At 41.5% G+C, this 26,429-nt stretch overlaps 2 protein-coding genes across 8 annotated transcripts in view; one reads left to right on the top strand and one right to left on the bottom strand.

The window, feature by feature from the left end:
* Positions 1-2,537, bottom strand: part of LOC125098548 (uncharacterized) — a 31,757-nt gene extending 29,220 nt beyond the window's left edge. For both annotated transcript variants that reach the window (XR_007126869.1, XR_007126866.1), the window contains exon 1: positions 1,951-2,537. The gene's annotated coding sequence lies outside the window, so the exon portion shown is untranslated. The remainder of the gene's footprint in view (positions 1-1,950) is intronic.
* Positions 145-26,429, top strand: part of ESRP1 (epithelial splicing regulatory protein 1) — a 58,999-nt gene continuing 32,714 nt past the window's right edge. For 3 of the 6 annotated variants that reach the window (XM_047727449.1, XM_047727448.1, XM_047727446.1), the window contains exons 1-10: positions 1,111-2,090; positions 2,603-2,731; positions 3,978-4,091; positions 7,339-7,453; positions 20,785-20,883; positions 21,021-21,075; positions 22,344-22,454; positions 22,568-22,700; positions 22,795-22,837; positions 24,799-25,100. In XM_047727449.1, the coding sequence (XP_047583405.1) occupies positions 1,959-2,090; positions 2,603-2,731; positions 3,978-4,091; positions 7,339-7,453; positions 20,785-20,883; positions 21,021-21,075; positions 22,344-22,454; positions 22,568-22,700; positions 22,795-22,837; positions 24,799-25,100 (1,233 nt within the window). In that variant the 5' untranslated portion in view covers positions 1,111-1,958. Of the gene's footprint in view, positions 281-820; positions 897-1,109; positions 2,091-2,602; positions 2,732-3,977; positions 4,092-7,338; positions 7,454-20,784; positions 20,884-21,020; positions 21,076-22,343; positions 22,455-22,567; positions 22,701-22,794; positions 22,838-24,798; positions 25,101-26,429 lie in introns of those variants that run through there. The other 3 variants (XM_047727447.1, XM_047727445.1, XM_047727444.1) reach the window with 2 other exon arrangements.

Below are 26,429 nucleotides of genomic sequence, written 5' to 3'. Positions count from 1 at the left end.
CCCTCGTGGTACCTTGAGCGCTGCCCGGCCCCGCCAGAGCCCAGCCTCCTCCCGCTCTCCCGGGACGCGAGGTCCTCCGCCCGCACGGTCCGGCCGGGAAGCGCCGCGGCTAGTCCCTGGGCTCCTCCAACTCCGCCCCGCCCCCTCCCGCCGCCCGAATCCTCTGCGGCTGCCCGCTCCGCCTGCGCTTGCTCCCGGTGGGGGAAGCGCGATCTTCATCCTCCCCAGACGCGCATCCTGACAGGTTCTCAAGATTCGCACCCGGCTGGGTTCCTGCGGTGTGTGTGCTTGCCTGATTTCACACCATGAATATAAAGGGTGGATACCTGGGGCCCGACTAGTAGTACCTCAGACGGATTTCGGTTTCCGAGAGTAGATACGTTTGAAACCTAAAACTCGAGGAAACGTCACCTCTGGAGCTTTTCTCTCACACGTCTAAAGGCCCTACCACCTCACCTTCCGACCTGGTGGCTGGGGGGGTCATGGTGGGCGTCTAAGCCTCGGTGCAGACGTAGCTTAGCTAGAGGAGGGGGAGTGCTTGCGGGTTGGCCAAGCAGACACAGAAGTACAAAGGAGACGGTATGAGTAGGGGGCGTGGGGTCAGAGCGGGAACTGAGGAAAACATTTGCTTTGGCCTGTTCAGGAAAGCATTAGTGTGTACGTTTTCTTTAGAGCCTCGGGCAAACCAAAGGAAGTGGGCCTAGCCATGGAGAAGGTTCTAGTCCCCAACTAGCAGCCAGGACCGAACAAGACATAGCAGTTTAAGGGAGTAGTTGGGAGACAAGGAAGTGGGGTCCATTGTGCCTCAATTTCCTCGTAGCGCGCTGCACCTGCGTCTTTGAGCGAAACTTGGCGGCTGAGTGTGATCCCCGGGCGCCTGGCTCTGTCTCCTGAAGGTGGGCAGCGTCCCGGGGTTTGGAGCAGGGAGCGTGCGCCTGGGCTCCGGCCGGGAGAGGCGGAGGGCCCACGGGGTTTCGCTTACAGTTTGCACTTAAAGGTGTGTTGGGGTCGGGAGCGGTTTTTCCGGTGTTTGGCATCTGCCCCCGCCACCTCCCGGTTGCCGTTGGCCGGTGGCTCCCCCCCGCGATTCGCCCTGCCCGGGCGCCGCGCCCTGAGTAGCTCCGCACCCAGGCCTTCACCTCTGGCCTCCTTTCGCTTCCCGGCGCCAGGCCTTTTCCCTTGACCCTTTAAAAGAACCTTCGGCGTTGCTCCCCACAGCCGGCGTTTTTCCCTGCCCCTCCATCCCTCTCCATTACCTACAAAGAAGGGGTGACCCCCCCCCAGCCCACCACCACCACCACCACCACCACCACCACCAGCGACTCCCGCACTGCCCTCCGCGCCTTTCACCCCCTCACCCTTTTCCCGTCTGGCCTGGGCTACCACCCTTCAGGTGGCAACCGTCTCTTCCCCGCCCCTCACGTCTCCCCCTCCTTCTTTCTCGCCCTCCCCTATTCATTCATCCAGCCATTGTCTCCCGCCCCCTCCTCCCCTTTCCCCAGGCGGCCTCCTCCCCCACCGCTGCCACGTCGTGGTTTGAAGGAGCCAATGGGCCGGCGCCGCCAGGTGTCTCTTACCTGCACCACGTGGGGGAGGGGGAAGGGGCGGGCAGGTAGAGCCACATCCCAAAACAGAAAAGCTTTCAGCCATTGCGCGCTCCACCCGGGGTGCAGCCCTGCTCCTGGCTTTTTGCATAGACGCACCGGCCATTGAATACAAAAAGGGCAGGCCTCCGGCGCCCTCCTTCCCACCCCCCTTGCAGCCCAGGGTGGGGAGCACCGGCCAGGTGTGGGCTTGGGTGGTAGGTTGCCGCCTTTTGCACCAGCGGCGGCGAGGAGGGGGGGTGGGCACCCTTTCTTTTTCTCTTAGAAGAGATTTTTAGCACAGGTTTTCTCGTTCTCACTTCCACCCCACTTCACCGCCTCCCAACCCCCCTCTCCCCCTCCCCACCTATCGTCATGACGGCGTCTCCGGATTACTTGGTGGTGCTTTTTGGGATCACTGCTGGGGCCACCGGGGCCAAGCTGGGCTCGGATGAGAAGGAGCTGATCCTGCTGTTGTGGAAAGTCGTGGATCTGGCCAACAAGAAGGTATTTCTCCAGGTTCCTGTCCAAATGATAGGAATGGGGCAAGAAGTTTGTTGTAGAAGTTTGGGGAGTCGGTAAACAAGTGTTCTTGTTTGGCCACTTGTGAGGCTGGACCCGAGGCCTACGGAATCCAGAGTAAAACCAAACGCGGTGGCCACCGGCTTTGGAACCGTTTCACTAATCCGAAATCTGGCTCAGGTGGGGAGGCCGGGCGCAGCCGAGCCGGGTTCTCTGCCCGTCGGGGGACGCCCGGCGGAGCCGGGGTGGAATCCCTGGAGCCCGGGTTCCCACTTCAGGGCCTTTCCGACCTGATCCGGGTGGGGGTGGGGCCGGAGGCAGGGCCGTGCCGACCTCTCTGCCACTGGAGCCGCTCGCGACAAGTGAGCTTTGATTCTGCGGCCAGACCCCCCGAGAGGCGCGGGCCGCCGGGGCGGGGAGCGAGGGAGGAGGGTGAATATGGAGGCTTCCAAATTGAGGAAGGGGAAAACTGACCCCAGCTTCTTTCCCCTCTGGAGGTGGGACAGTTGCATGAAGTACTAGTTAGACCGGATCAGTTGGAGCTGACGGAGGATTGTAAAGAAGAAACTAAGATCGACGCGGAAAGTCTGTCCTCCGCTCCGCAGCTGGACCAAGCCCTCCGACAGGTGACAGCCCTGGGCCGTGCCCCCCACCCTTATGCAGGCCGCTCAGGTGTCCCCCCACCCCACAAGGCAGCCATACCAGGTCCCACGCCCTTGCCGGCGGGTCCACGCGCATCCCCGGGCAGGGTGGCGAGACGCCCGGCCGCGTGGGTGGAAACCCGGCCTGGGGGCCCCGGTGGACCTTTTGGGAGGAGGTCGCTGCTCCTCCAAGCTTCCCAGCGCCTAGTTCGTGGGCCTAAAGTTCCTAGTTCTCGAGATATTCCTGGGGTCTCGGAATCAGTCGGGTTTTACCAATTGAATGATAAGCGGAGTTTGAATCCTAGCGCCCCAGTCCCCAGGGCTAGACCCCAGACGCTCCTGATCTTTGAGGGGGTTTGGGTCTGTGGTTCAGCCTTAGGACAGAGGGAGCTGTGGCTGTGGTGTAGAGGAGCGGGTGGTCCCCGCGCGGCGTAGTAGAGGTGGCCCAGTTTGGTGGGGACCTGACGGTGCCTACTTGGTTTCAGGCTTCTGGACTAGGACAGGCCGGGTTCTGGTTGCCTTCTTTCTTCTTCAGTGGCCTTGGTCGTACCGCCGGGGAGGGTTTGCAGGCCGGAACATGTAGGGCTGCTCGTTGGGTCACTGCGAAACTGGTGGAATCTTCTTAATGGAATTGAGGTGACCCAAAAACCGGCTGCTTTGTGGTTCTGACGGGTACTGGATCAGGGATAGAGCGGGGCGCTACACACCTGTGCGCAGGTGAGGGTCAGAGCTCTCAAGGCCCTGCCCTAGCACACAAGGTGCGAATTAATAGGGGTAAGTTACCATTTTTGGGTTCTGTTCCAGGAAACGTGTTGCCAGACTTTCCAGAGGTCCTTATACCCATTAACCACATTTGTTTATCATAAACTGGCATCTTTCTTAATCTTAACACATCCAAACATAAAGTAACACCAGGGAATGATGTAATCTGAAGGCAACCTGCTGATGAAATGAGACCCGACTTAAAAAGTCTTGAATGTGGATTTATTGCAAAAATAGGAGAGGGAATGGAAGGAAGAATGTATATACTAAATTCTCCTGTCTGTGAAATGTGGGTTGATTGGAAAGCTTTCCTATCTAAAGGAGTCTAGATAGTAGCCTTTCTAATATTGCTCCAGCACTGGTGTCCCCTTATATGGCCTTTTGGTTTTACTTGGTTATCAACACGTGGGGCCACTTTGCCAGAGTTTGGAATTCCTGCATCAGTTGCCTCCCTGTGTCTTGTTTTCAGTTTAACCAGTCAGTAAGCAATGAACTGAATATTGGGGTTGGAACCTCCTTCTGTCTCTGTACTGATGGGCAGCTGCATGTCAGACAAATCCTGCATCCTGAGGCTTCCAAGAAGGTAAGAGTGCTGGCTTCTCAGAATGTTTGGACCTTTGGGGGTGACTGGAGGCTGTTTTTGTTTTTTGGTTTTTGGTTTTTTTTTTTTTCTTTTTTTAATGGTTTATCCAAGTTTCTCCATTTTTAAAAAGATGCCTGTCGGGAGTTACTATTTGATGGCAAAATTTCAGCTTGAGAAGATGACAAAGGAAGGGTGGTGATGGTTTCACAACAATGTGAAAGTACTTAATGCCACTGAACTGTACACTTACCTGTTAAAATGGTAAATACCGTGCTATGTGTATTTTACTACAAAAAAGAAAAATCATGACCCTTCAGTAGAGGTGTTTGACATAGCAGTAATTTTATAGATACTCTCTGATGACTTAATAAAAGTTTCTCTTTTTGTTTGTTAAGTTTTTGAGATGGTTAACATTCTCCCTTTTCCAAAGTACATTAGCTGAATTTTAGACTTTTTTAAATGAACAGCAGTAAGCAGGAGAAAACATTTACTTTTAAATTTTAAGACATTGTGGTATTTTCATCTGTGTGGAAAATGCTTTATCTTAGGAAGGAGCAAAGAATAAGGTTGAATTAAACCCTTTTAATTGTAACTGATTTCATTTAAGAGCTTTGTACTGTGTAAAGAGAGCCATATAACTAGTGAAACATTAATTATAGCATACTGCACTTTGACTTAAAGTAAATGTTCAAAACTGATTAAATTTTGTATCATAACAGTAGGTTCAGCCTCATCTTATACCTTTGCTGGTCTTTCTGATATGGAAAAACATATGGTGTGAGAAAAATACAGCCTAACTGTAGATACGTGATTTCTCTCCCTGGGAAGAATACTGAGGGGCTGAGGGAAAATGGAGAGTGTAGAGGGCAGACCCAGTGTAGCCAATCATTGCTAATATAGTTGATCTTATCAACTTAATTAGTTTGAGCTGTAACTTTTTATTGTGGTAGGCAAATACTGAACTTGAAAAGATGAAATACTTTTTTAAAGAAAGTAGATGAGACAAGTTTTCAAAGAAAGATTTAGACTGACGTTGATGTCACAAGTATAGTGGCTAGGCAGTGCAAATTTTTCTTTTTACCTCACTAGGGAAGAAATGGAAAATACAGATTAAATATGTAATGACAGTTTCAAAAGTCTGAAAGAGAAATTCAAGTTCCTCTATCTTAAGAGTCTTGAGAAACCACTCCTTTTATAGCAACTTTAGTAATTATTCAATTAAAAAGGGGCAGTGGTTTTCATTAATAGATGCTAAACCAATTGCTACACCCTTGATCCAGAAATAGATATATGAGGATATTTTTCTTCCCCTCAAACTCCTATAGAGAGGGATAAAACTTAATCCTTTTTCTGTTGTGCTGAGGGAAAACAGCTGTTTTATTTCAGATATACTGCTTTAAATGTGGGAAAACCTCCAGAGAATAATTGAGACATTTTTCTGAGTCATTACTGCTAGGATTTAGATAAAGAAACCTAAAACAATTTAGTATTCTTAAACTAATTTAGTATCATAAGGTAATTCTGTTTACTAAAAAAAACAGAGAAAATCATAAAATACTCTTGCCATTCAGAAAACTACATTGAAGTGTTTTTCTCTAATATGAATATATTTGAAAATATTCTTCCAGGTATTTGTAGAAAAGCCCATTTTTACAAAGAGCACTCATACCACACTTTTTAGCCTACTTTATAGTTTAGTATAACAACAGTATCTTTTTTAAGACTTAAATGTTCTGTATTTTAAGTGAATACAACTATTTAAATCTTTTATTTTTGAACATGTAAGTTATTCTCATCATCATTAGCTTTTAAATGAACATTCTTGTAGGTAATCTTGATCCACCATTTTCTTAGTAACTGTTTAAGAAACTGACTGTGGTACAATGATATCTATTTTATTTATTTATTTTTGAAAGATTTTGTAGTAATTCCAACACCCAACATGGGGCTGGAACTCACAACCCTGAGATCAAGAGTCACATGCTTTACTGACTGAGCCAGCCAGTGCCCGGATACCTATTTTAAATACAGCAGGAGCAGGTCTATATCTAATAGAACCCAGTTAGGAAATCTGGATAGAAAGAGAAATCATTGCATAAATGTTATATAGGTTACAAACACTGAATAGTCTTTTATTTCCTAGACTTTCTAATGTGTAAATGAGTATAAATTCCCAGTGAGTAAAGAGAAACTATTTTGAGATTGTAAGAAAAATCTAAATTCAGTTTTGTTTTGTTTTTTTTTAAGATTTTATTTATTTATTTGACAGACAGATCACACATACTCAGAGAGGCAGGGAGAGAGAATATAGGAAGCAGGCTCCCTCCTGAGCAGAGAGCCCAATGCGGAGCTCAATCCCAGGACCCTGAGATCATGACCAGAGCCAAAGGCAGAGGCTTAACCCACTGAGCCACCCAGGTGCCCCCCCTAAGTTCAGTTTTTAAAAAAAATCATCTTTCAAAGCTATTCAATGTGGGTTCCCCTGCCCCATGGGAAACAAAAACATGATAGTGTGTAGTATTTTCCCAGACAGTTGAACTAGCTTAATAACCACAAGAGTGGTGCTAGTAGCTAAGAACAGCAGGTAACTATTTCTCCCATGCTCTTGAGATTTGTGATTTTTCTTTTCTTTCCTTTAAAAAAAAAAAAAAAGTCTAATTTGAGTTCCTCTGGTATAGCCAGAATCTTGGCCAGGAAAACTAACATGGGACTATAACTTGGCACAAAAATCATCCTTTTTAGGCAATCAGGAATTTACTATCTTACTCTGATTTCAGTACAGAAAATATTTATTATATGAAACCAGTATTTAAAAATACTGTGTTTTGTAACTGAGTCCTATGTCTAGGTAGATACTGTAAACAAAGGCATCTTTATGAGAACTAAAAGGGCTAATATTGCTTCCTGAAAATACTGGTGGTCTGAAATGATTATGGTTGAAAAGAGTGTAGTTTTATCACTCAGAAAATACATGACAGCCCAAATGTATTATAACTTCAAAAGTGTTTTAAATGGAATGCATATGGAACACAAATGTAATCTGTTACCTTAAAATAAGGTATTTTTTCCATGACACTTGTATATAGGATGTAATACTGTACCAGAAAATAAAGTCACTCTTATATTTGATTTTAAAAATTCAGTTGTGGTAAAATATACTGCCATTAAGTTCTTAGGTTTCTAATTATTAGAGAAGCATTGAACTAAATTCATCTAGTTAACAGTGTCTACTTTTGTCCTTCCTCAGAATGTATTATTGCCTGAATGCTTCTATTCCTTTTTTGACCTTCGAAAAGAATTCAAGAAGTGTTGTCCTGGTTCACCTGATATTGATAAACTGGATGTTGCAGCAATGACAGAGTGTATCCTTTAAGTGATTACCCAAGAATCATTTGAAAAGGTAGCTCTGGATAAAATGGCAATTCAAGAAAGTTTAAAGTATTTTTAAAAAGATTTACTTATTTGAGAGCGAGAGCTTGCGAGCATGAGGGTGGGGGGAGGGGCAGAGGGAGAGAATCTTCAGCAGACTCCCTACAGAGCAGGGAGCCTACGCAAGCCTTAATCCCATGACCATGATGTCATGAACCACACCGAAACCAAGAGTTGGAGGTTCAACCAACTGAGCCACTCAGGCACATCTAAATTTTTTTTAAGATTTATTTTTAATAAAAAGACATTTATTTGAGAGAGTGTGTGTGAGCAGGGGTAGGAGCAGAGGAAGAGGGCAAGAGAGGATCTCAAGCCAACTCCTGACTGAGTGCAGAGCCAGATGTAGGGCTGCTTCTCAGAACCCTGAGATGATGACCTAAGCTGAGATCAAGAGTCAGTCGCTTAACCGACTGAGCCACCCAGGTACCCCACCCCTAAAATACTTTTAACTTTGTTAGTGTATGAACGAAATTTACTTCTCCAAAATTTGTTTATTGTACTAGGAAGAACTAATAGTATAATTACAGGCAACTTTCTCGAAGTAGTTATGATTTACTGAATTTGAGTACTGACTTAATTAGATGGACCTAGAATTGGATTTTTATGAGCTGAGCACATATAAAATAGAATTCAGGTTCACATTATTGGGAGTGTCTGGATTTTTTTGGTTGAAGAATGGGAAGACTACCTTTGATACTGATTCTAAGGCCACTTGTTCTTGATTATCTTGGTTTTAGGAATTCTACATCTTTTGAATGGATGAGAATTTTTTTCAGTAGCGGTATTTGCTCTTTACGAACATATCTTTATATATATATATATATATATATATATATATGTATATATATTTAAGATTTTATTTATTTATTTGGCAGTATGTGTGAGAGAGAGCACAAGCAGTGGGGAGGATTAGAGGGAGAAGCAGGCTCCCTGCAGAGCAGGGAGTCTGATGCGGGACTCAATCCCAGGACCCTGGGATCATGAGCTGACCCAAAGGCAGATGCTTAACTGCTCGAGCCACCCAGGTACACCTTTACAAACATTGGTACCCTTTTTAACCCTTCTTGTGTTTCTCAAATACATCTGAGATTGTGGTGATGATAATAAGTCATCTTTTGAGATGATAAAATGATGTTGGGACTTTACCCCCATTCTTTCATTACCAAGATTGTATCTTTGATGCACTGTGTATTGTAAAAGTAAATTTTATAATCACAAATCTTGTAGTCATGACTGACGCATCATCTTTCATCCAGTAAGACTTTAAAGTGCTAACTAATAAGTAGTCATGTGCTAACATCAGATGTGAAATTGAGTAATAGAAGAGTTGGGCAACTGACCCAAAGCCACTATGAGAGCCAACTTGAAGTCAGATTTAAGTTACTTTCAGGAACTTAATGTGTTGTAGATGTTTATTCTTTTTCTTTTCTCATTCTTTTCAAGAGTTAAAGCCTGATTCTTATTTTATTTCAAAATTTCACTTCCTTATTGGAAAATGTTTGCACGTTTTTCCTAACCCCTTATAAGCAGGGAAAACCCATTGTATCTGCCTTCTTTCTAGAAGTAGTTAGCTAGAAATTTGCTTTCACATTACCACTAGTGCTGGGAGGTAGGCATGCAGTAAGTTTATTTTAAGGGAATTCTTGTAAGAATTAAAAAGTTTGGGACAGCAGAAAAATTGTTACTAATTGTTCTGTTGGTTTGAAAGTTGTACTAGTCTGCTAGGACTATCATAACAAATATATTAGACTATGTGGCTTAAACAACAGAAATATAACTTGCTCATAGATATGGAGTCTGGGAAGTCTAAGGTAGACAAAATAGAGAACCAAAGAAGTCTGTAAAAAAAAAAAAAAAAGATGAGGGAAAGTCTAATTTAAAGTTACCTAATTTAGAAAAAGACAATTTGAGTAAAAAAGGCAGTATATTAAGAACTGTTTATTTTTGACTATTCAGTATCCTCTTTTGGCAAAGACAATCTTCCCCTAGTGATGATAGGTCACATGCTAGTAAGTTTCCCTAGCTATAAGCAAGAGGTTCTTATGTTTGGGTTTTTCAGGTTTCTCAATGTATTGATAGTTCAGGGAAAACTTACTAGAAGTTCATTGGTTTTCTTTTTTCCCCTTGGTTTCTTCTTGAGACCTTCATGTATATAAAATTTGGGGTTATTAGTAAACATTATCAGTGTGGTAATCTGGATTTTTTTACTTGGTTTGTGCTTTATTACCTACATACCAGTATATAGTATTTTTTAAAATAAAAAATTGAACTATCTGACATTTAAGTGAAGAAATAGGATGCTTTGCTGATTATTTTTTGTCATTCACTTTAATCCTAGCTCTAAAATTTATTTATTTGAGAGAGAGAGCATGACCAGGAGTAAGGGCAGAGGAAGGAAGAGAATCAGGCTCCGTGGGAGCCTGATGTGGGGACTCAATCCCAGGACCCTGGGACCAAGACCCAAGCCAAAGGCAGACGCCTAATGACTGAGCCACCCAGGTGCCCCTTGTTGGTGGTTCTTTTTTCAAGTTCCATGAAGATGAAAATCAGAAATATTTGACTGTAGTAAACAAATGAATTGTGAATAAAGCTAACTTGGGCTCCATTTCAGACACAGGGCACTTGAAATATGAAGAAGTTCATGGCCATCTAGTAATGCATTCATTGGAATAACTAGGGTATTTTCTATTTCTTAAAAATCTTGATTATATCCTACTTTCTTTGGCTTACATTGGAAAAGTCTTAGGTTTGTAGTTTTCTTCCCAGTTAGAAAGTAGAATTTTAATCTTAACTGTTTTTATTTTTATTTATTTATTTATTTATTTATTTTTTAAAAGATTTTATTTTTATTTATTTATTTGACAGAGAGAGATCACAAGTAGATGGAGAGGCAGGCAGAGAGAGAGAGAGAGGGAAGCAGGCTTCTTGCTGAGTAGAGAGCCGGATGTGGGACTCGATCCCAGGACCCTGAGATCATGACCTGAGCCGAAGGCAGCGGCTTAACCCACTGAGCCACCCAGGCGCCCCTCTTAACTGTTTTTATTAATGTTCTATCTGCATATTTCCTTACCATTTAATAGGTAAGAAATCTGGTGCGCCTGAGTGGCTCAGTTGGTTAAGCGACTGCCTCCGGCTCAGGTCATGATCCTAGGGTCCTGGGATTGAGCCCCGCAGTGGGCTCGTTGCTCAGCTGGGAGCCTGCTTCTCCCTCTCCCTCTACCTGCTACTCCACCTGCTTGTGCTCTCTTTCTCTCTGTCAAATAAATACAATTTCAAAAAATAACAATAGGTAAGAAATCTTAAGCTTTCCTGACAGTGGTTTTTTACACTGAAGCTGTGATCAGTTATTTTATGACTCCTATTGGGAGGAAACATCATTGGCTTTACTGGGCCACATAAGTCCTCAGGTCAAAAACAGTCATACCAGATTTGACTATGTACTTGTCCTTATCTATGCAGAGGCTTTCCACAATGTCTGAAGAGTTGTGTTCTTTCAGATCACTAAGTATTTCCCTTTCTCGAAAGGAAATGACACTGAATTTGGAAACCTAAAGATGGTCATTACACATCCTTGATGGTTTTGCCAAGTAGATGGGGAGTCATTTGCTCCTGAGGGATTACCTGTCCAACCAGGTAAACCAGGGGAGGGAGAGAGGCTCTTGCCAGCCCTTGGAAAGGAACAAGTAAGGGAATATCCAACTTCACTTTCCTGGGAAAGTTACTTGCGTTTTCTAAGCCTCACCTTTTATCTCAGGTGTTCTACGTGAAAGCTTTGTAAAGTACCAGGAGCAGTGTAAATGAAAAAGTAGGACTACTTTGATAAAATAAAGGGTTTAGGAATTCTTGAACACAGTTCTGGTCCTTATTTTAGCACTTACTTCCCTCTTTTGTCTTTGTGTTGGTTCTGAGACCACTTCTGGTGTTAGTGTTGAACCTTTCTGAGTTCTTCAAGTTGTAGTTTTGCTACCTGCCTTTTAAAGTATGCAGTCTCAGAAGAGAAGACCTCATTTTGCAGGTGAACTATGGGTAAGCATTTTGTAAGCTTTTTATTGAATCAGGTGAGGTGGTAAGAGTGTGAAAATAGGAATCGAGTCCTCTGATTTTTTTGGGGTGCAGTTGTGGGGAGATTATCTTAGATTTTTAGAGGAAATTAATATAAGCTTTCTCCTGTGAAAAAGACATTTTGATTATGGGACTGTTTATATAAATGACTTCTTTTATCCATTTTTAAAAAGAGCAACCCTGGGGCACCTGGGTGGCTCAGTGGGTTAAGCCGCTGCCTTCGGCTCAGGTCATGATCTCAGGGTCCTGGGATCGAGCCCCGCATCGGGCTCTCTGCTCGGCAGGGAGCCTGCTTCCTCCTCTCTCTCTACCTGCCTCTCTGCCTGCTTGTGATCTCTCTCTGTCAGATAAATAAATAAAAAATCTTAAAAAAAAAAAAAAAAAAAAGAGCAACCCTATTTTTTCCCCAATGGTGGATGGAATTCTTCCCGGTTTCTTTTTTCTTTTTCTTTTTTTTTTTTAAGATTTTATTTATTTGACAGACAGAGATCACAAGTAGACAGAGAGAGAGAAGCAGGCTCCCTGCTGAGCAGAGAGCCCGATGCGGGACTCGATCCCAGGACCCTGAGATCATGACCTGAGCCGAAGGCAGCGGCTTAACCCACTGAGCCACCCAGGTGCCCCTTCCTCCCGGTTTCTTAACCTGTATTTTCTTAGCTTTGTTATTCATGAACTAATTTATTCTCATTAACCAAGACCTTGTCCATTGTGTTTACTTTACTTTGCCAAGCCTTTAATAAGAACTTTTTTTTTAAAGATTTTATTTATTTGAGAGAGAGACAGTGAGAGAGGAAACACAAGCAAGGGGAGTGGGAGAGGAAGGAGCAGGCCTTCCGCTGAACAGGGAGCCTGATGCGGGGCTCCAACCCAGGATCCTGGGATCGTGACCTGAGCCCAAAGCAAACGCCTAATGACCTAGCCATCCGGGCGTCCCTAATAAGAGCTTTTTAATAAAGTCTGGCCTTGTAGGGCAAGCAGGTAAAAGAAGGTTTGTGAGTTAAGTGCTTACATGTATTCCACCAGCAGGCCCCTCACAACCAGTGGAGGAGTGTCACCCCTTTACAGCTGGGAAGACTGAGACTTAGAGGTTTTAGCTAGAGGCGCCAGCACTTTAGCCCAAGTCATTCTCATGTAAAAATCGTCTCCTTAACTAGGGGATAATACTCTAGAATTTATAAAGCCATTTGAGGGTGAGATTGGCTATTTATAATAGATTATGTCCCTTCTAGGTTTACGTTCCCATTTCCTGAGCACATACTGAACTGTTCAGCAAGAAAGAGGAAGTAACTTCGTAAAATTTCTTATCCAGTTCCATCCATATGTGCTGTTTATTATTAGCAAATACCATTTCACTAGTGCAGTTTTCCACTGTCAGGATGAAAGCAACAATCACTAAACCACTCCTGTCCGCCCATCCAAGGGTTAGTAGAGGTGTGTGTGTGTCTGTCTCACCACTTCTTGATGGGGTGAAGGATTTATGTGTGTGCATGTGCTAATACAGTGACATTTGCCTATTTTTTCCCATATATTAAAGATGGAGATGCGTGCCTGGGTGGCTCAGTGGGTTAAGCATCTGCCTTCAGCTCAGGTTGTGATCCCAGGGTCCTGGGATTGAGCCCCGCCTCGGGTTTCCTGCTCAGCGGGGAGCCTGCTTCTCTCTCTGCCTCTGCCTTTCTCTCTCTCTCTCTCTCTCTCATGAATAAAATCTTAAAAAAAAAAAAAGAGAGAGAGAGAGACAAAAACCTTAACAGCAGAATGGTTAAGAACAGGAGCTTTGGAGTCAGATTTATTGGGGGTGAATTTAGTGTACCCCTCAGCTTCAGTTTCCCTATCTTAAAATGGGCATGCCTATTGTAAGGAATAATAAGATACTATATTCAACCACTTAGCCAGTACCTGGCCTTCCATACACTTTTCTGTGTTGACTATGATCCTTTGAGCTTTACCAGGTTGGGGGCGGGGGTGGTCCTCAGATGAAGAAAAATAGCTTCCAAGGACTTAAAAAGGACTTGATTACTGATTTAAGAACTTATTTAAACTATTTTACACTTAAGACTTTTTCTTTTTTTTTTTTTTTTTACTTTGAGATTGGATATAGACTTTTTTTTTTATTTTTTTTTTTATTTTTTTTTTAAAGATTTTATTTATTTATTTGACAGAGAGATCACAAGCAGGCAGAGAGAGAGGAGGAAGCAGGCTCCCTGCTGAGCAGAGAGCCCGATGCGGGGCGATCCCAGGACCCTGAGATCATGACCTGAGCCGAAGGCAGCGGCTTAACCCACTGAGCCACCCAGGTGCCCCTGGATATAGACCTTTTAAACATCAAGTGTTTTAGTACACTAAAACACTTTAGTATTAGCTGTGTTAGTACAGCTAATCTTCAAGGTTAATTTTGCTTTCCATTTGTAAAATTGTATGTGTAGTTAATTCTGCACTTCCGTACTTCTTCTGATAAACTGAACGGGGCCTTTACAATTCCATAAACCTTCATTGCCTTGCTTAAAAAGGGGAGGGAAGTGCTGAATCCTCCTTGGTACCTTTTCTGCGTATGAAAGGGATTTTAAATATCTTCAGCTGTACAGTTAAGCTAGGTTAGTAGTTGACCTTGTTAGCTAGAGGGGGGGAAGAAATTATCTTTGGCATCAGGTTGGCATGATATGAGCCAAATCTGTAAATACTCTGGTTTGTGGTCTGTAATGGGTGACTAGAAATATTGTATATTCTTGGCCAGCACTCAGTTATGTTAATTTTTTGTGGTTTATTTTAATTATAAAATATTTTTTTAAAAATATTTATTTATTTGACAGAGAGAGATCACAAGTAGGCAGAGTTAGGCGGGGGGGGGGGGGGGGGGGGCAGGCTCCCTGCTGAGCAGAGAGCCCAGTGTGGGGCCTGATCCCAGGACCCCAAGATCATGACCTGAGCCGAAAGCAGAGGCTTAACCCACTGAGTTATAAAATAATTTCAAAATGTGAGTTTGGGAATTTCAGGGTAATTTTTTGGTTTATTTTAGAAGGACTGAGACTTGTTTTCATAGTCTCCCTTTCCTAATTTGCTTATCCCACCCAAGTGTCTTTTCCTAAAGTAAAAATACTCACTTTCACTCTTTTGTTGAATTACGTAAGTCTGTCTTATTTCTTTGACAGTATAATTGATTTGTCAGGTCTGTTTTTTGTTAACAATAATATCTCCTGAGGTAATATTTGTTAGGATGGGTCTTATTGTTTTCCCTCTTGGAAGGAGTAAGCCCTCTTGGAATAGAGTTAAAACTGTGGTTTTGGATTTTTTTTTTTTTATTCCTAGTATGAAAAAGTTGTTGTTGTCTTGACTCCTAGTTATATTTTATAGTGGCGTTCTTGATTTGTTTATTTCAGAGCTTACTTTAAAATATAGAAGGTGGGGCATCTGAGTGGCTCAGTGGGTTAAAGCCTCTGCCTTTGGCTCAGGTCATGATCCCAGGACCCTGGGATCGAGTCCCACATAGGGCTCTCTGCTCCACGGAGAGCCTGCTTCCTCCTCTCTCTCTGCCTGCCTCTCTGCCTACTTGTATCTCTGTCTGTCAAATAAATAAATAAAACCTTAAAATAAATAAATAAATAAACAAATAAATAAATAAATAAAATATAGAAGGTTATTTAGAGAATCTGTTTTTTAAATTATGCAAGTCATTTAAGGGTGATTTATCACTTCTTTCCCTTCTTTCCTTCACAGACTTGTAGGAAACTTGAATTCTTCCTTGGGGTACTAATTCCACTTCTCTCTTTCCATATGCTGTTGGCTATCCCTTTGTTCATTAGCATAGGCATTTTGTTGTAGTATGTCTGACCGTTAAGCCATTGTGTTTTAAATAAAAGAGCAGAGTAGAAGGGGAGGAAACAGATTTGTCTGCTGAAGGGTCTGTGGCAGGGAAAAATGGCTTGGGGTTAGAATTTTTAATTGGGATGCAGTTATAATGGAGCTTAAACTTAATCATTCCACTATGTATTTGTTTTATATATGTAATTCTCCTAATGTAAACTACAGATTTAGTTTAAAAAAGATGTTACTTACAAGTGAAAATTTATAATCAAATGTGTCCATTTTTAGGCTCATCTTTTTTAAGTGGATGAGCTAATAGTGGCGAGCTTTGTTTAAAGGTGGTTATTTATTTATTTGTTTGTTTTTGAGATGGTGAGCTCCTATAAATGGACTCTGTAAAATCTTGCTCTCTAAATTTCACCTTCAGCTAATACACATTTTGGGCTAAATCCTGAAATCGTTTCACTGAAGGAAGCACTAAGGAAATGTTCCTCCTATTCAAATAATGGCAAAGTCTGGACTTCTAAGTTTGGTATAAATGTGGCACTTTGCTCAATTGTAGCTTCAGATGTTAGTGTTGTTCCCACCATGTCTGGCTTTACCCTTTCTCATTTCCTCATGGCATTTCTCACTGTAAAGCTGGCTAAGCCTGTTCGTGCTGTTGTGGCTGCCTCGAGGGTAGAATGAGTAAGTTGCGTGATGAGCCATAAATCAGGAGGCATAGACTCATCTTTCCTTCCCTCAAGATCAGACGTGCAGCAAGCCATTCAATATGTAATTAAAATTGATAGGGGAAAGAATTGGTACTAAACTTTTTTTTTTTTTTTACCCTCCTTTGTTACTCATGTTAAATTCTGGTTAAGGATTATGAATTGAACATGCCTTCTGAAGAGGGTGTGTGTGTGTGTGTGTGTGTGTGTGTGTGTGTGTGTGTGTAAATGTGTGTAAGTTTTGGTTTTGGTTTGGGCATGCAGGAGGTTGGGTGACTTTTGAAAGTTGTCAGGAGCTCAGAGCCGCTGATCCTTAGTGTGTGATGTCTTGAAGGGAAACGTGTTGGGACGTGTCCTGTGGAACCAAGTTAGCCAAATGTCTAGAACATATTCCTACTTTAAAAGCAGAATTCAGTAAATAATTCTTCATCTACTAATCCATGTCTGTCCAGACAGGATACTTTCCATCTTTACTTTGTCTTTTACTTTTTTAAATTTTTTTAAAGATTTTATTTATTTATTTGACAGAGATCACAAGTAGGCAGAGAGCCCGATGCGGTGCTTGATCCCAGGACCCTGAGATCAAGACCTGAGCCGAAGGCAGAGGCTTTAACACACTGAGCCATCCAGGTGCCCCACTTTCAGTCTTTTCCACTTGACTTTTATATATACATTTAGAAATCCTCTGATAAAGTATTATCAAAATGAATTAAGCAAAGCTTATCTTGGTGCAGGGAATTATATACACTTAGTCAAATCAGAGCTGTATTGTAATTCCGGCTCTTACCTACCAGCTGGGAGCCTGGGTGAGTTACGGAACTTACCTAAATCCTGGTTTCTTCATCCATTTGGTTTTACCATTATCTGCCTGGTGGGGCTGCTGTGAAAATAGAAGGAAACAGATGGTGTTTGCCATGAAATGGTGTTTAATGCCATCATTTATGTCAGTAGATTCTGAGAAATGATAGGTGCTGTCATAGATAGCAGAGGTATCTACATGTTTAGGAAATGTATAGTATCATTGAGAGAGTAATATTTTATAGGAATAGTAATATCTAATCAACTCTTAAATTGATGGTTGCAGCCTAGAGCAACCAGAAAGGTATTGGTGATGGATGGGTAGGAGTTACCTATGGTCTCATTTGGTTAAGGGATTACGAAGATAAACTTCATAGAGGAATTACCTGAGCAAAGGTGAGAAAGCTCAAAACCTCTTATGTGTAGAGGAGAGAAAACAGTGGTTAGAGTGGAATATACTTTCTCCCTCCTACTCCTCCAAAGCTTAATTTCCCTCCAATATTCTGTTTGGGGACAGGACGTGGTAAACATTCCCGTGTGGCATTCTGGTTTTGGCCACCTCTAAGCGATCTCTCTTCCTTTAGGCCAGAGGTCAGCAAACTTTGAGTAAAGGGCCAGGTGGTCAATAATTTAGATTGTGTGTGTGTGTCTGTTGATATGGGTTTTGACACAGCACTGAACTGGGTTCATAAGTGGTGTTTCTTTGGCCAGTTTTCTTGAAAATCTGTTTCATAATGGTCTCGTATATAAGAGCTTTTTCTGATGGTTCAGTAGATAGTAAGGGGTGAAGTTGGAACAATTGGGAACTCTTAGCCTATGCTGGTGGTTCTCAACCTGAGTTGATTTTTTCCCATTCGGAGACATTTGGCATTGCCCAGAGATACTTTAAGTCAGAACTGAGGTGGATAGAGGCCAGTATGCTAGTAAAAATCCTATAGTACTCAGGACTACCGCTCCCATCCTCACCCTCAACAAAGAATTATCTGGCCTATTGGTCAGTAGCGGCAAGGTTGAAAAACAGTGATTTATACAATGGGATTGGTCTCCATTTCTTGAATGCTTTTCTCTTGACTCCATTGTACCTAGCCCCTGACAAGGCTAAAGGCATTATTAGAATTGCAGCATTCCAGAGGACTGTTTACTGGCAGAGTTTGTGATAAACTATGGCTAGTCATAGCTAATCCTTCTTAGTTCTGTAAGGATTCTTAAAGTCCTCCCACCTCCACCCCTGCCTTCCCAGAAAATTTAGGGCAGTTGTCTTCCCACGGTATTTTCATCATTTGACTCTTGTTTTTCTGTCCTGTCATCATATTCCTTGAAAACAACACTCGAGGGACGCCTGCGTGGCTCAGTGGGTTAAGGTCTCTGCCTTCAGCTCAGATCATGATCCCAGAGTCCTGGGATCAAGCTTCGCCGCCCACACTCTCTGCCGGGCAGGGAGCCTGCTTCCCTTTCTCTCTCTCTGCCTGCCTCTCTGCCAACTTGTGATCTCTGTCTGTCAAATAAATAAATAAAATCTTAAAAAAAAAAGATTAAAAAAAAACCACTCGATTAATACTTTATTGTGTACTTTCCATGGATAATCATTTCATTTTATTTATTTATTTATTTATTTTTTAAAGATTTATGCGGGGCTCCATCCCAGGACACTGGGATCATGACTTGAAGGCAGATGCTTAACTGACTGAGCCACCCAGGCACCCCTAAGACTATTTTTTGAGTAATCTCTACACCCACTGTAAGACTTGAACTTATAACCCTGAGATCAAATCACATGCTCTACTGACTGAGCCAGCAATGCCCCCCCAATAATCATTGCTCTTGTTGCTTGAGCATCTCCTGGGATTGTTTCTCTAATCTCTCAGTGGGCAGGGCATTTATTTCATCACTAGATGATGTAAAGGGTTGGACTGGGGGGTGGGGAAGTGCAGAAATTATCTATCATTTCAGCTTGGTTATTATCCTGTTTGTATACAAATTAGCATGTGGTGAATGACCCTCAAAGTGTGTGGGTTATGAAAGTTGGCCACCCCAGGGCTCTAGGAAGAAGGGGAGGACATCACTTTTTATAATGCCTGCTTTGTGCCCTGGACTTGTTTTATCTCCTTTAATCTTCACAAAAATGTCCAGGGAGGCAGAGATTATCACAGCTTTGGCTTTTCAGATAAGCTGAAGTTCAGTGGGGTTGAGTAATTTGCCAAGGAACATATGGCTGCATTTCTACATGTGCTATGTTTAAGGGCTGAGAAATGTAGCTGGGTGAGGGACAGCAGGAAATGAAATTATCCAGCATAGTGAGAAACAGTATCTCCTTAGTGGAGAAAGAAGGGGGAGGGGAGGGTGTGTAGGAATGAAATGAAAAGGGATTTTGGATTGAATGGAGAAGGATATTGCTCATTGAATTAGCTCTTCAGATGATTGGTTTTGATACTTTGTGGACGGAGCTCTCTGAACTATTTTAACATTGTATCCTCTTTGATTGCAGTGAAGTAGTGCTTTGAACTTAATGTCTGTCTTCATTTTTCACCCTTATTACAAAATACCAGTTAGAAAACTAAAGGCAAACATTCTAATAACCACCCACCAGATGGCTGTTTTCATTTTAAGCTCCAGAAAAGACAGAGTAGCGTAGTGTTATCTATTATACGCATCATACTGCATTATGAAATCTGCGCAAATTTATGCATAATACCTAGTGTGACTATAGTATTGAAACTTAAACATAACAAAATTAGCCATTGTAGTAGCTGTTAACTTCTTGACAAAGATAAAAGTTTATTTTAGAAAGATGGTAAATGGGGTGCCTGGGTGGCTCAGTGGGTTAAAGCCTCTGCCTTCGGCTCAGGCCATGATCCCAGGGTCCTAGGATCGAGCCCCACATCGGGCTCTCTGCTCAGTGGGGAGCCTGCTTCCTCCTCTCTCTCTGCCTGCCTCTTTGCCTACTTGTGATCTCTGTCTGTCAAATAAATAAATAAAGTCTTAAAAAAAAAAAAAAGCTGGTAAATCTGTAAAACTTGATGGAAATCTTTTCTGGTCTCACCCTGTATCACAGTTTAAGGCACTATTTCTTTCTTTCTTTCTTTCTTTCTTTCTTTCTTTCTTTTTTTAAAAGATGTGGGGCTTGATCCCAGGACCCTGGGATCATGACCTGAGCTGAAGGCAGAGGCTTTAACCCACTGAGCCACCTAGGCGCCCCATAAGGCACTATTTCTTAAAAGCCCTGTTTCCTGGCTTACCCAAAGCATGTATTCACTTGATCCAGAGCCATATTGGCCATTGTTAGCTCTGAGCCTTTGAATTGTTTCTACAAATTGACTCTCAAAGGACAAGCATTTGCTGCCATCTAAGACCGCTATACTACAGGGGCTCCAAAAATTTCCTAGTAGGGAAGTTCCCCCTAAAAGTGGCATCGTAGAAATAGTGTCATCAGTAGTATGAAGTGTCTTTTTTCAAACAGCCTAAAAAAGCCATTTGATAGATACCTCATGGTCTTGACTATATGTCTTTCAGTCCACATATTCATTGCCTTGCATATGCTGTAAAGGTAATAGGGTGAAGGAATTTACTAATTCTGGTGTATACTTCATGGTTTGACACTAAATGAAAGTGTTTAGTATTCATGCATTTGCTACTACTCAATAAATTTTATTATTGGTAGTGCCTCAGGACAGAATTGTTTGGGCCATTTTACTATATATTTACCCAAGAGGGTAATTGGAGACTCCAGGAAGTATGGGTGAAGTCCAGAGCGACAGGAAGCAACTATTCTGTGATTTGAAATAATTTGCAACCTTAGATGCATTTTACCTGGCTTGTTGGCTCTGTGTGAGTTTAATCTTGGGCTAGAAGCACCTCCTTTTACTTCCTCAAAATGTTTCCTTAACTTAATATCCCAGGCTTAAACTTTGAGAAGACTAGTTCAGTCTCCCGGTATGGAGCCTCTCAAGTTGAAGATATGGGGAATATAATTCTAGCAATGATTTCTGAGCCTTATAGTAAGTATTGCTGTTTTAACAGTTGTGGACCTAGAATTTGGTCTTGCCGTGTTTACCTTATACACACTTTTGAATGTCCTCCCACAGCTTTCTCTCCCTAATAGCTAAAATGATGACTTCTGTGTTCTCATTTTTAGATCACAGGTTTTCAGATCCAGAGAGAGTAAATTACAAATTTGAAAGTGGCACTTGGTAAGTCATAGAGTGGTATTCCATTTGAGTCTTTTGTTTTATTCATATTGTGATACTTAACTCCCTTTGTATTTCAATAACTTCACTAAACCTTTTGGCTATCCATTTTTTAAATATTAGGTTATTTATAAAAGAAGGTTATATCTTAAAGTGAGCTTGGACGTTGGGGGTTAAACTTAATGAAACTTAATACTTGCAACTTCAGTCACTATGACCCTTAGGCATCCTGTCTGCTTCTTTTCGCCTCTCTGAACTATTCATCCTCTCACAGGAAAACTTAGAAAGGAAAAATCGTAGGCTTTAAGAGTTCACAAGATTTTTACTAAGATAATTTAAAGTATGTTCTGTCAGCTTCTACTTTAAAGCAAAGGAAATAAGTGGTAAGAAGTATGAAATGGTGGTATCTCTGTGATCACAGGTAGACCTGTTTGCTTGTAATCACTGCAGTGAATTCCTGAGACTGCCTGGTGCCTGAAGTGAGCAGAAACTTCTGACTTCATTGCCCATAGAGAGACTTTGGATCTGTTTAGTTGGGGAGAAAGTGATTCATTTAGGAAGTGTCCTAGGACTTCTGGAAATAAGAATATGGGAGGAACAGAACATCAAAATATATAATATTAAATATAAATAATGTTATATAAATATATATAAATATTAATATAAATATATAATGATGTCAAAATATATACTAGGTGATTTGCAAGTGACTCATTAAGGTGTGGGAACTCCTGTGCATTTCCATAAACACTCTGTGATGGCTCCCCTGTTTGATAGGGAAGATATTTTAATGGCAGAGTCCTGACTGCATGCATATATTCCTGACATGGGTTAATTGCCAGCTTTATGCATATCTTAAGTTTTGCTGTCAAACTGGATTTCAATTCCACTGGTATACTGGCCGGATCTGAGAATAAATATAAACCTTTCCTTCTTAGTTCTGGGAATTTACTGGCTGTCAGGGTATTGGGAGAACTTTGCCTCCTATGAGCTGATCCTGGGTCCTTTTGAGTGTATGCCCAGCAAGCAGCAGCTCAGCTGATGGATGGTTTGCTGAGTGACCTCAGCTTGGCTTTCTATAGTGAACTACCTAAAGAATAATTCGAACTGTGCCTAGGTAATCTTTGAGGTTATGAAATAAATCAGGCAGTATTACAAGTCTGTCTGGATACCAAATGATACCTTATATGTAACTAGGAAAGTGGTAGCTTGGAATAGGGTCAGATCCTCTAAGGCTAATGAGGCAACATGAAGTTTTGCTTGACCCATAGCAGCAAGATGGAGCTTATTGATGACAACACCATAGTCCGTGCACGGGGTTTACCATGGCAGTCTTCAGATCAAGATATTGCAAGATTCTTCAAAGGACTCAACATTGCCAAGTTGGTTTTCTTTAATCTCTATTTTACTTAGTAATCCCAAAGGGATAATGGGTGTCCTATCATTTTTCCTCACTGTACTTTTTTCCCCCCACTGCTATCTGTCCTTTTCAAAGGGGAGGTGCAGCACTTTGTCTGAATGCCCAGGGTCGAAGGAATGGAGAAGCTCTGGTTAGGTTTGTAAGCGAGGAACACAGGGATCTAGCATTACAGAGGCACAAACATCACATGGGGACCCGGTACATTGAGGTATGTCCTCACACCCTGAGATCTTTGACATCTTGAATGAGTATTCATGTTGAAAGGCTCAGAAACTGTACTTACTTTCTCTTTCTTTTCTTAGGTTTACAAAGCAACAGGTGAAGATTTTCTTAAAATTGCTGGTGGTGAGTGCTTTTTATATAATGCAGCTTAAGAAGAATCTGAAATGTATTTATATACCAGGGTAGATAAGTGGGGTGTGAATAATTTTTATTACCTAAAGAAACATAGGAGTTGACTTTTTAATTAAAAAAAGTATGTATACATATACGTGTGTGTGTGTGTGTGTGTGTGTGTGTGTGTGTGTATAAAACCGTACAAAGGTGAAAGGGTCCTTTAAAATCATGTACAATGGGAGAGAGTAGTTCTTGAAAGAAGTTAAATTGTCTGAAAACTACTTTCAAACAGCCTCACCAGAGTACCTGGAATTGTTGGCTATGTGCTTGTAGGTTTTCTCTCAAGCTTCTGTAACTCCTCATTCAATGGCCAGGAACACAGTAGTTTTCTGGCTCTAACATATTTGAGTACATAGTGTTTGCGTAATAAGGTCAGAAAAAAATGGGACCAGATACTGTTTTTATCTCATTATTGAGTGATTTGTTACTTTAAAACCTATAAGGAACAGATGCATAATAAATGTTGATTATGGTTTGAAAGGTTTTTTTTTCTATACATAAAACTATCTTGTAAGTTTCTATTGCTGTTATACAGCTTTTTAGTATATTATGAATATTTTCCCATGTAACCAAATTTTCTTAAATGTTAATTAATATACAGTATTATGTATCATACATTTTTTAAACACCCTGTTGGACATTTACAACTCATTTCCAATTTTTCACCCTAAATATGTTGCAGTGAATATTCTTGTATTTCTGTAAGTGCCACTCATTAGGATAACTCTAAAATTAGGATAGCTAAATCTAAGAATGCAGGTAGACCTTCTAACAGACTTTTGAAAATATACTATTGCCAAATATATGCTAGGGTGACTTTCACCTTAACTGTAGAGAACATTTGTATCTTGGTAATACATAGCCCTGGTTAAAATCCCTGGAACTGTTGAACTTGTAGCAAAAACATCTTGTTTGCACAATTTGCTGGTATATTTCTGTTTTGACACTTAATTCGTTAGATATGAAGGCTTCCAAATTTGTACAGCTTCAAGATTGCTTCCAAAATCATAAAGTGATGTTTGATATTGGTTGGGGATGAAATATATTTGGAGTTGCTATGGTTCTGAGGTTCCATGATAGATGGCAAAGTTAACTCCTGCATTAATCCTGGGATTTCATAGTATGTGGGTAGTATGAGAGTTTGCTTCTTGAAGGAAAATGTTACGGGGGCATCTGGCTGGCTCAGTAGGTAAAACATGCAACTCTTGATCTAGGGTTTGTGAGTTCAAGCCCCATGTTAGCGGTAAAGCTACTTAAAAATAATAAAGAAAATGTTGAGTATATGAGCTTGAAGGATATGCTTCTGAATATTTGCTACGTGGCAATATTATACAAATGCTTGATGATAGAATGGTAATGAATCTCAAAACTGGCTGCCATGTTCATTATACTCCCCTTACATTTGAAACTTTCTTAATAAAAAGTAATCAGGAAAATAATAAATTGCCAAAGTGCTTTGTGTGTAGTAACTTATCATAAATCTGGGAGGTAGGTAGTTTTACTCCCATTTTACAGATGAGGACACTAAAATATAGAGGTTAAACTTGACTAAAGTCATAGCCTAGTAAATGGCAAAGTCAAGATTGGACCCAGGCATTCTCGGTCCTTGACCTGTGCTCTTACCTAGCATGATGATTTACTGCCTCTCCATAAGAAGAGTACAGTGATTGGTCCATGATTTAATTGTCTGGCCACCTTCCCAAGTTAGGTGTTTTATGAAATTGTCGGGGGCCGGGGTTCGAATTTGTGTGGAGAGAAATCCGATTCCTGGAATGTTTCCATGAATTCAGTGGGAGTATGAGTTTTAATGATAAATTCAAGACATTGCCAAGAATTTTACCATTTTAAGCTGGGTGAAGTTGATGTCTTAACCATTTCTCCCCATGCTTCCTGGTATTTGTGTTCCCTAGGTACATCCAATGAAGTAGCCCAGTTTCTCTCCAAGGAAAATCAAGTCATTGTCCGCATGCGGGGGCTCCCTTTCACAGCCACAGCAGATGAAGTGGTGGCCTTCTTTGGACAGCATTGCCCCATTACTGGGGGGAAGGAAGGCATCCTCTTTGTTACTTACCCAGATGGTAGGCCAACAGGGGATGCTTTTGTCCTTTTTGCCTGTGAAGAATATGCACAGAATGCATTGAGGAAGCATAAGGACTTGTTGGGTAAAAGATACATTGAACTCTTCAGGAGCACAGCAGCTGAAGTACAGCAGGTTGGTTTTTAAGCGCATTTTGGTGGCTCTGGGTGATTTTCTGTTTATTTCCAAGAACAACCCTACATTATGGTGTTAAAACTTAAAGAATACAGAAAGTATAGGTGCATTTAGAAAAATTTCATTCTGTAATTAGAAGATAGCCACTGTTATTTTCTATGCATCCAGAGAAAATGTATTTGTTTTTATGTAATTAGACTGTTACTATAGATACATTTTATATTTTTTAAAACAATGTATCTTGCAAGTTTAACCATGTCTAAAAAATTTCATTTTTAATGTTACGTACATAATTTACTGAGAAATTCTATTATACATTTATTTTTATTTTATTTTATTTATTTATTTGTCAGAGAGAGAGAGCAAGCACAGGCAGACAGAATGGCAGGCAGAGGCAGAGGGAGAAGCAGGCTCCCCGATGAGCAAGGAGCCCGATGTGGAACTCGATCCCAGGATGCTGGGATCATGACCTGAGCCGAAGGCAGCTGCTTAACCAACTGAGCCACCCAGGCGTCCCTCTTTTATGCATTTAAATTGGCCTTTTTTCATCTATAAGAAATTTCTAGATAAACATGCTTATGAAACTCTCAATTTCTGATTGAGTCTTTAGAACTGGATGGAGTGAGCTTTTAAGGTTTTTAATATCTTAGCAAAGTTATTTCCCAAAAGGCCTGATCAGTTCTATACTGCTGGTAATGGTATAAAGTGTCCTTTTGTCCTGTTACTCTCTCAGAATTCAGAAAAGCTTTTGATGCACAGGTGGGACAATCAGTTGGCCCAAAATGATCCAGACATAAAGCCATCTGTAGGGTTTCAAGCCTTTTGGCTATTCTTGACTTACCAGCTGAAGGGCCTTTAAGGTTCTACATTTTTCTTTTGTATCTGAAATCATGCAGTCTGCTTCTCATGCGGCTCATCCAGCTTAATCTGTTTGGGTTCCCTAGTAGAATAGAGCAACTTTAATGATACATTTCTTTTTTTAAAAGCAGTTTAGGACACTGACTTGACTATCATTCCTATGAGTTCATAAAATGATTTTGTCTAGCTTCTTTCTGCAAAGCCCATTGTGTATTGTGATTTGAAACAATTGCTCAGAGTTGAAAAGAATCTCTCACCTGGTAGGATACCGACATGATTTTTATACCTTGAATAAACATACTTGACATTTTAAGCTAGTTCTGCATCCTGATGTACTAGTGCTCTTGAACCCTAAACTGTGAACATCCTTAGAATTTAAACAATTCTCTACCTTGTTGAAAATGAGTATCATATGGGTACCTGGGTGGCTGAGTTGGTTGGATGACTGCCTTTGGCTCAGGTCATGATCCT

Source organism: Lutra lutra, chromosome 4 (genome assembly GCF_902655055.1).
Source record: "Lutra lutra chromosome 4, mLutLut1.2, whole genome shotgun sequence".
In the NCBI taxonomy this organism is placed as follows: domain Eukaryota; kingdom Metazoa; phylum Chordata; class Mammalia; order Carnivora; family Mustelidae; genus Lutra; species Lutra lutra.
Note: the sequence above shows the minus strand (reverse complement) of the source record. Positions and strands in the feature narration are given on the sequence as shown.